Source organism: Pelophylax lessonae, assembly GCF_965119305.1.
Source record: "Pelophylax lessonae genome assembly, chromosome: 5".
NCBI lineage: Eukaryota > Metazoa > Chordata > Amphibia > Anura > Ranidae > Pelophylax > Pelophylax lessonae.
This window is the reverse complement of record NC_138772.1, coordinates 455,968,026-455,982,544: the sequence shown is the minus strand read 5'-3', so window position 1 is coordinate 455,982,544 and position 14,519 is coordinate 455,968,026. Positions and strand designations below refer to the sequence as shown.

The 14,519-nt window shown below is 43.9% G+C and overlaps 1 protein-coding gene across 1 annotated transcript in view; it reads right to left on the bottom strand.

Annotated features, from left to right (window-relative positions):
• The window catches only part of LOC309555379 (uncharacterized protein), a 654,339-nt gene that overhangs the window by 112,958 nt on the left and 526,862 nt on the right, over window positions 1–14,519 (bottom strand). The window contains exon 22 of the mRNA XM_082257367.1: window positions 13,667–13,741. Within this exon, the coding sequence (XP_082113493.1) occupies window positions 13,667–13,741 (75 nt within the window). The remainder of the gene's footprint in view (window positions 1–13,666; window positions 13,742–14,519) is intronic.

Here is a 14,519-nt window from a genome sequence, read left to right as displayed (position 1 = left end):
TCGTGGTGCTGCTGGTAGAGCTCCTGTTGCAAGGAGAGGACATGGTCGATCTGTGCCAGCTACACGCACAAGTGAAACACCTTCCTCAAGTGTGAGTAGGCGACAGAACCTGCATCAGTATTTGGTAGGGCATCAAACGCCCCTAGAAGTGATGAGGCCAGAACAAGTTGAGGCGATAGTAGATTGGTTTGCTGCTGACAGTGCCTCCAGTTCCTTCACATTGTCTCCCACCCAGTCTACTGCAGAAAGGTCAGAGTTGGCACCTGCAGCCAATGTCCAACCGTCTTTCACCTCACCCCCTTGCAAATCAGGCCAGCAGTCTGAGCCCCAAGCCATACAGCAGTCTCTTATTCTTTTTGAGGACTCTGTCAGCAGGGTTTCCCAGGGCCATCCACCTAGCCCTGCCCCAGAAGTGGAAGAGATTGAGTGCAGCGATGCCCAACCACTTATTTCTCAAGATGAGTACATGCAAGGATCATCGCAGCACGTCTCCGATGATGACGAAACGCAGGTGCCAACTGCTGCGGCGTTCAGCATTGTGGAGACCGACAAGGAGGGCAGGGGTGAAGACTGGGTGGAAGATGATGTGGAGGACGATGAGGTCCTCGACCCCACATGGAATGAACGTCATGCAGGTGAACTGAGTAGTTTGGAGGAAGAGGCGGTGGTCGCACAGAGCCACCAGCACAGCAGAAGAGGGAGCAGGGTGCAGAAGCGGAGCGGCCGTGCCCTAGACACTACGCCCGCTACTGCCCAACGCAGCAAGGGAACGAGCGCACCAAAGTCAGCTCAAAGGAGTTCTCTAGCGTGGAAGTTCTTTAGAAAATGTGCTGATGACAGGACACGAGTGGTTTGCACCCTGTGCAATCAGAGCTTGAAGCGAGGCATGAACCTTCTCAACCTGAGCACAACCTGCATGATCAGGCATCTAAGTGCAAAGCACGAGCTGCAGTGGAGTACACACCTTCAAAACCAAGAAACGTCTCTGGCTCATCCTGCTTCCTCTTCTGCTGCAGTCTCGGCCGCTCCAGCCACATCTGTAGTGATACCGGCACCTGCCACCCCGCAAACAGACGATCTGTCAGCAACACCACCACCTGGGTCACCAACAACCATCTCCACAATGTCCCGTGGAAGCGTTCAGCTTTCCATCTCCCAAACACTTGAGAGGAAGAGGAAGTACCCCCCTACCCACCCGCGATCCCTGGCCCTGAATGCCAGCATTTCAAAATTATTGGCCTTTGAAATGCTGTCATTCCGTCTGGTGGAGACGCACAGTTTTAAAAACCTTATGTCGGTGGCTGTCCCACAGTACGTCGTGCCCAGCCGCCACTACTTTTCCAGGCAAGCCATCCCTTCCCTGCACAACCAAGTGGGGGAAAAAATCAGGTGTGCACTGCGCAACGCCATCTGTGCCAAGGTCCACCTAACTACGGATACGTGGACCAGTAAGCACGGTCAGGGGCGTTATATCTCCCTAACGGCACACTGGGTAAATGCAGTGGCGGATGGGCCTGAGGCGGATAGCAATTTGGCGCATGTCCTTCCACCACCGAGGATTGCAGGGCGCTTCAGTTTGCCTCCTGTTCCTAACTCCTCCTACTCCGCTTCCTCATCCTCTACCGCCTCCTCATCCGGACAGCGTAACACCTTCACCACCAACTTCAGCACGGCCAGGGGTAAACGACAGCAGGCAGTTTTACAACTTGCCTGTTTGGGGGACAAACCACACACCGCGCAGGAGTTGTGGAGGAGCATGGAACAGCAGACAAATGAGTGGTTGCTGCCAGCGAGCCTCAAGCCCGGCCTGGTGGTGTGCGATAACGGGCGAAATCTCATAGCAGCTCTGGGCCTAGCCGGTTTGACGCACATCCCTTGCCTGGCGCATGTGCTGAATTTGGTGGTGCAGAGGTTCCTTAAAAACTACCCCGATATGTCAGAGCTGCTGCAGAAAGTGCGGGCCGTTTGTGCGCACTTTCGGCGTTCTCACCCTGCTGCTGCTCGCCTGGCAGCGCTGCAGCGTAACTTCGGCCTTCCCGCTCACCGCCTCATATGTGACGTGCCCACAAGGTGGAACTCCACCTTGCACATGCTGGAAAGACTGTGCGAGCAGCAGCAGGCCATAGTGGAGTTTCAGCTGCAGCACGCACGCGTGAGTCGCTCTGCGGAACAGCACCACTTCACCACCAATAACTGGGCCTCCATGCGAGACCTGTGTGCCTTGTTGCGCTGTTTTGAGTACTCCACCAACATGGCCAGTGGCAATGACGCCGTTCTCAGCTTAACTATCCCACTTCTATGCCTCCTTGAAAAAACAATTCGGGCGATGATGGAAGAGGATGTGGCACAGGATGAGGAGGAGGAGGAGGATGAAGAGGTAACATTTCCAAGGCTTTCAGGGCAGTCATTCGCAAGGGGCTCCGAGGGTGGGTTCCTGCACACGCAAATGCCAGGGACGCAATTGTCCAGCAGGGGCACAGTTCTGGAGGATGAGGAGGATGAGGAGGAGGAGGAGCTGGAGGAGGAGATGGAACCATGTTCACAGCAGGGTGGCACCCAGGCCAGCTCATGGCCATCACTGGTGCGTGGCTGGGGGGATACAGAGGACACGGACCATACACCTCCCACAGAGGACAGCCTTTCGTTGCCTCTGGGCAGCCTGGCACACATGAGCGATTACATGCTGCAGTGTCTCCACAACGACCGCCGAGTTGCCCACATTCTAACTTGTGCTGATTACTGGGTGGCCACGCTGCTGGATCCCCGTTACAAGGACAACGTACCGTCCTTAATTCACTCACTGGAGCGCGATCGCAAGATGCGCGAGTACAAGCGCACGCTGGTAGACGCCATGCTGCTGGCATTCCCATCTGACAGCGGGGCCACAGTGGAAGCACAAGGCAGAGGAGGAGGAGGAGGAGGTCGCCAACGCAACCAGGGCACCGCCAGCACCTCAGAAGGCAGGGTTAGCATGGCCGAAATGTGGAAAAGCTTTGTCAGCACGCCACAACAAACAGCAGCACCAGCAGCTCAGATGGAACGTCTTAGCAGGAGGCAGCATTTTACCAACATGGTGGAGCAGTATGTGTGCACACGCCTACATGTAGTGAATGACGGGTCTGCCCCCTTCAACTTCTGGGTCTCCAAATTGGGCACATGGCCTGAGCTTGCCCTTTACGCCTTGGAGGTGCTGGCGTGCCCTGCAGCCAGTGTATTATCTGAACGGGTATTTAGCACGGCTGGGGGCGTTATAACAGACAAGCGCAGCCGCCTGTCCAGAGACAATGTGGACAAGCTCACGTTCATTAAAATGAACCAGGCATGGATCCCACGGGACTTTTCCGTACCTTATGCAGAATAGCAATGGATACCGACCTTACCCACCCATTGTTCCATTTTTGCTCTTTCTCACTCTTTTGGGGTGTACCCTCATTTAAAATTTGTGAAAAGAAGCAGTGTTGGCTACCTCGTCCTCCTCCTCAGGGCCAGATTAATGTAGGGGCTATTGGAGCTGCAGCTCCAGGCCCCTACCTTTTATATAGGCCCCGGGTTGGCCATATTCACTGTTACCGCTCTTCTGTCACTTGTAAACACAGAAGTCTGGCTTCTATGCTCGCTTCCCCAGGCAGCACCCTCAGAACCTCCCCACACAGCGTGAAGGCCGAACAAGGAGGGACAGTTGGCGATGCATGGATGTGTTTATGGGCTTCAGAGACAGCATCCCATGTTGAATTAGGCATGCATGGCTGCACCCTTCCTCCTCTGGGTGCATGGCAAGGCACGGCCCTAAGGCCCTTCAAAATCCTCAGCACCAAGCCCATGATGCTGTTAATCCGGCCCTGGTCCTCCTCCACCGCCGCTTCCACCTACACCGCCCATAGGTGTGCGCAGCCTATTGCATTAAGGTGTGCACCCCAAAGTTGAAATACACATGCATGTGTTTGCCAGCAGGGAGAGTAATGTATCGGGGCCATGTACCTGTAGGCAAGGAGAAATAGAGCAGAGCAGGTCCCAGGGAGATCTTTCCCATCTCCTCACTGGCAATGCTATGTGCCCTAGGTGATTAGGGTGTGCCCAGGCACACCCAGCACACCCTGTGCGCACGCCTATGTCACCGCCACATCCACCACCACCTCAACCTCCCTCCTACTCCATATGGGCCTCGTCCTTCAGAGATGAAGAAGAACATTGTTTTATTTTTCTGTTTTTTTTTGTTGTTTTAAGTTATTTCCCTATCCACATTTGTTTGCAGAGCACTTGCCATGCTCTTAATTACGTTTTGCTGCCATTTGCAGCACTCTAGCCCTTTCCTTTGGTGTTTTAGAGCCATTTTAGTGCCTTAAAGTTCGGGTCCCCATTGACTTCAATGGGGTTCGGTGTCCGGGAAAAGTTCGGTAAAAGTCCGGGACACGGACCCGGACTTTTTTTTAAAGTTCGGCCGAACCCGTCGAACACGGACATCTAGGTGTCCGCTCAACCCTAGTTGAGAGCACAACCAATATGACAGCTACATTCCCGGCAGGTGCCAGGAATGTAACTGTCCGACACCTGGCTCAGTCTCTCAGCAAGCCATCGAGAGCCTGAGCTGGCCACTCCCTGCCCCTCCACAGCTCAGCGCTCCAATGAGTGAAGAGGAGGCAGAGCAGAGAGCTGCTGACTGACAGATAACAGCTCTCTGCTCAGGGAGCTGTCAGAACTGAGTGATCAGTGGTGTCCGATTGCTCAGTTCTCAGTGCAGAGGCGCTGGGGACCAATGCTGCATTCACCTAGGTAAGTATAAATGGGCAATAACTCAAAACCTCACACTTCTCTTTTTTAAATAACATACACACCACATGAAATGTCAGTTTATGTCAAAATCAGGAGAAAATCATAATTCAACGAATTACAAGAAGGATGGAACACACATACACGCAAACAAATATGTGTGTATATATACAGTATCTCACAAAAGTGAGTACACCTCTCACATTTTTGTAAATATTTTATACTATCTTTTAATGTGACAACACTGAAGAAATGACACTTTGCTACAATGTAAAACAGAACGCCTGTACAGTTTGTATAACAGTGTATATTTTCTGTCCCCTCAAAATAACTCAACACACAGCCATTAACCTCCTCCCACCCGGCCAATGCATATAAACGACCAGGTGGGAGCTTCCTCCTTCAGAAGGAGGGAAATAACGCAGCCGCGTGCACGCGCATCTGTGCAATCTCGGTGTGCCTGTGTCACCAGGCGCATCTGTCCGTGATCATCTGCCACATCTGTCCATGATAATCTGCCACATCTGTTCGTGATAATCTGCCACATCTGTCCGTGATCTGCCACATCTGTCCCAGTGAACATCTGCCACATCCCAGTAATCAAAATCTGTCACAGGGCCTTCAAAAATGTGATAGGTACTCAGGAAATGACATGTGTAATTTATGCTGACGGTGTTACTTGTATGTTGGGCCTCTGTATGTGGCCAGGCTGTGGAAAAGTGTCACACATGGGGTAACGCCATACTCAGGAGGAGTAGAAGAATGTATTTTGGGGTGTAATTTTTGCATGCTTGTGTTAGAAATATCTTATAAATTGACAACTTTGTTTAAAAAATAAAAGTTTTCATTTTCTTTCCACATTTTCCAAAAACTTGTGGAAAAAAATGACATGTTCAAATGACTCATTATGCCTCGAAGAATATACCTTGGGGTGTTTTATTTCCAAAATTGGGTCGTTTTGTGGGTAATTCCATTGCCCTGGTGCTCCAGGGCCTTCAAAAATGTGATAGGTACTCAGGAAATGAAATGTGTAATTTATGCCTTTAGAACGCCTGACGGTGCTACTTGGATGTTGGGCCTCTGTATGTGGCCAGGCTGTGGAAAAATCTTACACATGTGGAATCACCATACTCAGGAGGAGTAGCAGAATATATTTTGGGGTGTAATTGCAGGTTTTTCTATGCCATGTGCAAGAAATAACTTGCTAATATGACAATTTTGTGGGGGAAAAAAATCTTCATTACCCAAACTAATGTAGGCAAAAAATTGCAACTTCAAAAAACTCACTATGCCTCTTACTAAATACCTTGGACTGTCTTCTTTACAAAAAGGGGTAGTTTGGGGGGTATTTGTACTGTTCTGACATTTTAGGGCCTCAAGAAATTAGATGGGTAGTCAGTACATCAGGATTGATCAATTTTCAATGATATGTAGCCTAGCTTGTAGACTCTATAACTTTCACACAAACCTATTAATACACTTATCAGGATTTCTTTTTACCAAAGACATGTAGCAGAATACATTCTGGTCTAAATTTATGATGAAATTAGATTTTATTGGATTTCTTTTTCAAAATGTTCACCCTTTTTTTTACTTATATCACACAAAATAAAAAACCCAGTGGTAAGTAAATACCACTCAAAGAAAGCTCTATTTGTGTGAACAAAATGATAAAAATTTAATTTAGGTAAAGTTTAGCATGACTGAGTAATTGTCATTCAAAATGCTAGAGCACTGAAATCTGAAAATTGGTTTGGGAAGGAAGGGGGTGAAAGTGCCCAGTATTGAGGTGGTTAATGTCTAGACCGCTGGCAACAAAAATGAGTACACCCATAAGTGAAAATGTCCAAATTAGGCCCAATTATCCACCCCCTCCGGTGTCATGTGACTCGTTAGTGTTACAAGGTTTTAGGTGTGAATGGGGAGCAGGTGTGTTAAATTTGGTGTTATCGCTCTCACTTTGTCATACAGGTCACTGGAAGTTCAACATGGCACCTCATGGCAAAGAACTCTCTGAGGATTTGAAAAAAAAGAATTGTTGCTCTACATAAATATAGCCTAGGCTATAAGAAGAGTGCTAAGACCCTGAAACTGAGCTGCAGCATGGTGGCCAAGACCATACAGTGGTTTAACAGGACAGGTTCCACTCAGAACAGGCCTCGTCATGGTCGACCAAAGAGGTTGAGTGCATGTGCTTAGAGTCATATCCAGGGGATGTCCTTGGGAAATAGAGGTATGAGTGCTGCCAGCATTGCTGCAGAGGTTGAAGGGGTGGGGGGTCAGCCTGTCAGTGTTCAGACCACACGCCGCACACTGAATCAAATTGGTCTGCATGGCTGTCATCCCAGAAGGAAGCCTCTTCTAAAGATGATGCTCAAGAACGCCTGCAAACATTTTGCTGAAGACAAGCAGACTAATATACATATAGACATATTTGGTTCAGATGGTGTAAAGCATGTGTGGTGGCAACCAGGTGAGGAGTACAAAGACAAGTGTGTGTCTTGTCTGCAGTCAAGTATAGTGGTGGGACTGTCATGGTCTGGGGCTGCATGAGTCCTGCCGGCACTGGGGAGCTACAGTTCATTGTGGGAAAAATGAATGCCAACATGTACTGAGACATACTGAAGCAGAGCATGATCCCCTCCCTTCAGAGACTGGGCCGCAGGGCAGTATTTCAACATGATTCTGACCCCAAAACACACCTCCAAGATGACCACTGCCCTGCTAAAGAAGCTGAGGGTAAAGGTGATGGACTGGCCAAGCATGTCTCCAGACCTAAACCCTATTGAGCATCTGTGGGGCATCCCCAAACAGAAGGTGGAGGAGCGCAAGGTCTCTAACATCCACCAGCTCCGTGATGTCGCCATGGAGGAGTGGAAGAGGACTCCAGTGGCAACCTGTGAAGCTCTGGTGAGCTCCATGCCCAAGAGGGTTAAGGCAGTGCTGGAAAATAATGGTGGCCACACAAAATATTGACACTTTGGACTCGATTTGGATGTTTTCACTTAGGTATGTATTCACCTTTGTTGCCAGTGTGTTGAGTTATGTTGAGGGGACAGCAAATTTACACTGTTATACAAGCTGTACACTCACTAATTCACATTGTAGCAAAGTGTCATTTCTTCAGTGTTGTCACATGAAAAGACAGAATCAAATATTTACAAAGAGTGTACTCACTTTTGTGAAATACTGTATATATATATATATATATATATATATATATATACACAAAATGATGGAATCAGTGGTGGGGTGTAATGCATTTTAACCTTGAGATAGCAATCATAATTACCAAGCAAATATAAAAAGATGATATGTTAGTTATCAGGATATAAGGCAATGAACAATATTCTAAAAAGGCCAATTAACCTGTTCCCATACTGTAGGTGCATTATGGAAAACAGGGTTGAAAGAGGAGGGTATATTTAAAGGAAGCCTGTCTTGAAAGACATAAATGGGATTGATGGCCACCTTTTCAATTAGGCACATGACTGTCATGCTGATTCAATGGCTATAATTCACCTACCTGCAACAAGTATGAAGCAAGTTACTTCTTGATCTGCATACATGTTCTCGACTGGTTACCTGAAAAGCAGCCAGGTTACAAGCCTTTTCAGAAGGTGACGCCAGCAATGGCAGCCTATATTAATCTCTTGGTAAAGGTTTCCTTTACATAATAATAGTGACTAATGGAAAGGTATTCGCAGAAAAGATAACCCCTAGAAATGTAGGTACTGCTATCAATGTTGTGTCTTTGACATATGCTTACTTTCAGCACAGGAAAAGAAGTCACAGCAATGCTTGCCTATGACATAATTTTAGCAAACACACGCTGTGTTCACAAAAAATTTTGGCTGCATAGGAACTATGGAGATTGTATTACATGTGTCTCAATTTTTCATTAGCTGGTAAATTTACCTTTTTTCTTTTTCAATTTAATATTGAAATACAAGAAACAGAATGAAAGTAGCATTTGGTTCTATAATTGTATTACTTGTACTGCTTTATGAAAGATAAGGATCATGCATGCGCTCATATAATATTACACACCACAAAAAAAAAAGTCTATTATTAAAAGAAATCATATTAAAGTGGCATTATAAGCGGGGAACTTTAGCCATATCCCAAACAGCGGCACATTGCAATAAAATAATATAAGCAGTAATTATTAATATTTTACACTCTCAATCCACTATCGGTTCTCTCTTGGCTCCCAAGGCATGTTCTATACCTTATGTACATCATATTGTATGATACTTTAATTAGATAGATGTGTTTCAATTAAAAAAACAGTATGTATAATTATATGCAGTATATATACAGTAACAAAACACTGTATTTAAACTAGCATTTGCTTTTCATGGTTGCTATACCAACCTGTAAAATACAAAACTAGCATTTCAATTACATTTCAACTTCCTCTTTGTACAGATAGCGATTCAACCAACATGTTAACAAATTATTAACAGAATGAACAAACTACAAAAAAGGAACCGGTTTTCCAATAAAGCCAAACGCCAGCTTCTAATCTAAATACATTTTAATTTCCCAGACCCCATTGAAAATAAAAATTGCAGCTTTCACTGTGATACTTGCCTTTTCCTTGGTGAACACAGCCATCCACATGATATAAAAGAAAACACGATTCATCAGATCAAGATACTTACTGCAATTGCTCCATGGTCCAGTTTTGATGCTCACATGCTCATTGTAGTTGCTTTTGGTTGTGGAAATGGGTCAGCATGGGCACCCTGACTGGTTTGCAGCTACACAGCCCCATACACAACAAATTGCACTGCACTGTTTGTTCTGACACCTTTCTATCAGAACCAACATTAACTTTTTTCAGCAATTTGAACTACAGTAACTCTTCTATTGGATCAAATTACAAAGACCAACTTGTGTTCCCCACGTGCATCAATGCCACCAGTTTGCAGCATTTTCTTACTTGGACCACTTTTGGCAGGCCCTAATCGCTGCATACTGAGAAGATCCTACAAGAGCTGCAGTTTTGGAGTTGTTCTAACCCAGTCATCTAGCCATTACAATTTAGCCCTTGTCAAACTAACTTGAAGTTATTGTAAAGTCTCGTTTTTTTTTTTAGTTTTTTTTTTATAACAAACATGGCACACTTACCTGCCCTGTGTAGTGGTTTTGCACAGAACAGCCCCAATGCTCCTCTCCTCATGTCCCTGGCTGGCCCCTCTCTCCTGTTGCGTGCCCCAACAGCAAGCAGCGATCGGGGCACCTGGGCCGAGCCATAGCTCGGCACTCGTTCACTGGGCATCGTTCACTGCTATCTACTGTCACTTGCAAACACAGAAGCCCAGCTTTGAGTGTTAGCGTTACAATGAACTTTTCCTTACTGAAGAAGAATATTGGTCTAAACGACAAGCAGGGTATGGTTTTAAAATCACTGTATAAAAACATCTAATTTTACCTTTCTTGTTTCAATGATAGAATAGGTAATTATAGACCCAACTTCCCAGAAATGGTGCGTTTTCTACTCAACTCAAACCTTGCGTACATTATGCTTACAAACCACAGCCAGTTGTTCTTCATCTTATTAAATACTGGGTCCAGTATCTCTTTTAGCTGGTGCCCTATATATCTCCTATACTCAAAAATGTTATAATAAAGAATAAAGAACAAACCATTTAAACGCTAAATAAAACATTTTTTTTTTGGATTGAATAGAGGGGACAGAATCGCTGTCAGGTTTGTATTGGTGTGTGGGTGTCCATTACAGACATTAACACACTCTAATTATACTGATCAACAGTGTGGCTGGGAATAAATCGCAGGGTTAATTACAAATTCTAAGCTGCTACTGTAGCAGGGATAAAGAGAATATCTTCAAATGGGGACACTCAGTCTTGTGACAACTGTCTAAGAGGAGATTTTACTCACATTGGAAAGATATCCTCTCACATCTGGTTAAGTCTACAGGACAGGAAGTGAAGGGAAATCTCACTAATGAGAGAGAATAAAAAAAAAAAAAACGTGACAGTAACTTGAACCTTTGTCTACCAAAGTTAAAAAAAAAATTGGCTTTAGATATACCTTAAGCCGTTTACTGCCACTGCTTTGGGGGTTCTGGCTGAGCAGCACCCTTCTAGCTGGCTAGGTCAGTAACTTAAAACTATTCAGCAGACTCAAGAGAATAAAATAATAGCTGTGATATAGCCACTGATCACAGCTATTCCACCCCCCTCCAACCTGCTGATCAGCCCTATCTCAGGGTCGCACACCGGTCAGTTTAGGACTTGCAGCTGTATTCGTACAGCTGCTGTGTCCCCATTGTGTAGTGTAGCATAGGCTGCCTGCACACAGCTCTGGGTGACTCCAGTTGCATGAACAAACTGCTAATTTACACTGTATAGGCCACAGTGCCCATGTGGAAGAGCCCCAAGACATTATTCACACACAGAGTTTTTTATTACCTCAATACAATTTGATCTTATTTAGTAGAAATTGAGAAGGTATATTGTAAGTCATGTGGTGTGTGTCTGCCAATAATGATTTTGGTGAATTTTTAGTGAAAATACCATTTAAATAAACATTTGCGCAACTATTGCGTGGCCTAAAAAAATCTGTAACACCTTTTGTTTATTCTTCCGATCCTATGGATTTCAGAAAAATTATCATTTGGGGGGTCTTTACAAACTGTAGTGAACCTGTAAGTGAAAAATGATAAACTCCAGATAAGCTGCTTAGTTACAGTTTTGCAAACATTTGATTTTCGCCATTTCGCAAAAAGGCAGAGTTTAAAATGTACAATATCTATATATTAACTCAACGTAGTTTAGATTTTAGATTTAGTAGGATTTTAGCAGGAATTGTGTAAGTTATATTGTGTTTGTGTCAGCTAACAATAATTTGAAGTGTATTTTTAGCAACAAAGCATTTTTCATAAACATTTGCGCAAATATCGTAGGACCTAAAAAAATCATAAACACTTTCTGGATCTGGATTTGAATCTGCAACCTCTGCGGTGCCTGTCTATAGCTCTTCTCGCTGTGCCACCTGAGATGCTGGACAATGCCCTGCCTGATTTATTGGATAATCTTGCCTTGTCTCTTGTTTGTGGTAAAGTTTGAACTCTTTGCTCCTCCATGACCTTCCTGATTTAAGCCATGTCTCTGCATTTCCTATATACCAGTTTATTGTACTCTCTCCCGACGATATCTTGCTCTTTTGCTTGTTATCAACCTTTGGCTTGTTGTTTGACTGCACTTCCGCTTGATTCCAACCTGCAACCATTTCTTACCAATCTGTAGCTTGTTAACTGTCTATGGTTCTGCTTGGACCCTACCTGCTATATCTGCCACTGGATCCCAGCTTGCTCACCTCCTAGACCTGTTACAAACACTCAGCAAAACCCATCTCCACCATCAGGAGTGATGGTGATTACCGATTGGTGCTTGGACCCTGCAACTCGAGTGACTCTGTATCACCTGCCAGAGTGACCTGCTTGTATATATTTCTGCTGGTCAGGGGGAGCCTCCCTACTGCTATAGCTACTGGTCTCTGAGCCCGACCCCTAACTGTGACAAGCACCTTCCTTTTATTCTACAGGTCCTATGGTTTTTTTTTAATGTATAATGGGGGGGGGGGGTCTTTAACTCTGGAAATTATAAGTGAAAAGAAAAAAAAGACAAGGGAAATATTGCAAAAATGGTTTGCGTTTAAAAATTGAGCACAGGGCCTGAGAAGAGTCAGGCTGGGGGAGGAAAGGGCTACATATTGCTAGACATTCATTAGCCAGGAAATTATGCAGGCTCTATCTGACTGCACACTGTCAGAAGCTTACTGTGTGCAGTGAAATCTGAGTAATTCATGTATGCATAGAAGAGGGGCCTGTACAACTGTGCAAGACTGAAGACGAGGCTGTCAATCAGTGTTATAATATTTGTAGTAATTAATTTAATCCGATAATTCATTAATTTATTTCTAAGACATGTTTTATTTATTAATGTAAAGACAAGTGTTAGCCAAGCAGTGTGTCCTATTCTTGTCTGAGTTATCAATGTCTAATGCTGACTTGCACAGCCTGCATACACCAAAAAAAGAGAAAGCTCATATAGTATTATAAGAGTGCAGCTTTTCTTTTCCCAATTCAGAAATGGCTAAAAATGATTCCAAAGTTTCAAGCATGAGTATATATGGTAAGTCATAAAAAATGCACCATAAAATAAAATTTGTTTTTGCATTACTGCTTACAGTTTATCTAAAATTACAAAAAGGTTCACAGAATGTATTGTGACTATTTTAAAAACATAGATCTGTAAGTGAACCCCTGGTCCCATTGGTAAAGGGTGCAGTAAAGTAGACCCTTAAGGATCAGAAGGTTTAGAAACTTCTTAAACTGCAGTTGTTAACCTTTTAAAGGCAGAGGCTTTGAGCTCATCTAAAAGAACTGGCCTAGAAACTGGGCAGTTACAAAATCTGAATAAATAACGGATGATCCAAAAATGCATAAATGACAACAAAACAAGGTTTCATTTTAGAATTATGTTTCAATCCCCTGAAAGATTGTGTAACCTTATACATCAAGGTACATATTATAAAAATCATAAGAATGTGTTTCATCAGGGTTTGATAATTGATCCGTTTTAAATGAGATGGAATCAAAAGAACAATTTTGACAATGTTTATAGTGTGTTACAGCTCCAGCTTGAAACAGACATCTGACCAAAGAAATTCACATTTGGAACTGTGCATCACTGTAATGAAAGTTCTGTTTTGAGCACACAATGAGCTGACCTTTAATAGAAACATATGAAATGTATTACATGGGCAGTTGAAGAGATTACAGTAATTTAGGAGGAACTCCAAAGCAAATATGCTTGACGATGTAGTAGAAAAAGCAGGAGTAAAAAAAAAAAACAAGACTTACTCTCTTTCCTCTGTGAGGTGAGCCAAGAGTTGATTTTGTTCACGGATTTTCTCACCTAAGTTTTCATTGGCAAGCCTGTTTCAGAGTTAGATAAGAAAAACAATATGTTTATATACTGAATAAAGGGAATCAGCGATTAATTAGGGGGTATGGCTAATTAAGAGACAGCAGACTTTTTAAAATATGATCCAATGCTCCCTTACAAAACTTAAAAACAGCACAGAATACTTACCTTGTTGGATTAGGAGATGCTCCAATACCCCATGGTAGGTGATTACATGACCAAACACCTGGGTATTGATTTGCTTATGGCATTTAAAAGACTGTATATTGTATACGATAAAATTCTAAATGCACAAACTTAGTACAACCTCCCTCAGATTTACTAAATCTAATCTAAAAATCCATATAATTATTACAATTAGACGACTCCAGCCAGCTCCCAAACAACTGTCAACCTCCCCATATTGTGGGCATGTGGCCTGGTATGGTTCCTCTTTCCTGGCCAGGCTGCATGGATAAGGATCTGTTTAGAAATTTAAGGGGGCCATATGCATTTTATTTTTATCAGGTATATAGGTCTATTATGTATCTTTAGGGGAAACCCCATGCAGGTTTTCTTTGCATGGAGTCCCCCATTAACATCTATACCAGAGCCTCATCTAAGATAAGGGTTTGGTAAATATAAATATACAGAACAGGTGCATCTCAAAAAATTTAAATATCATCAAAAAATTTATTTGTTTCAGTAAATTAAAAAAAAAATGAAACTTATATATAATATAGATTTATTACACATTCCTTTTAATTTTGATGATTATAGCTTACAGCTAGGGAAAACCTAAAATTAATT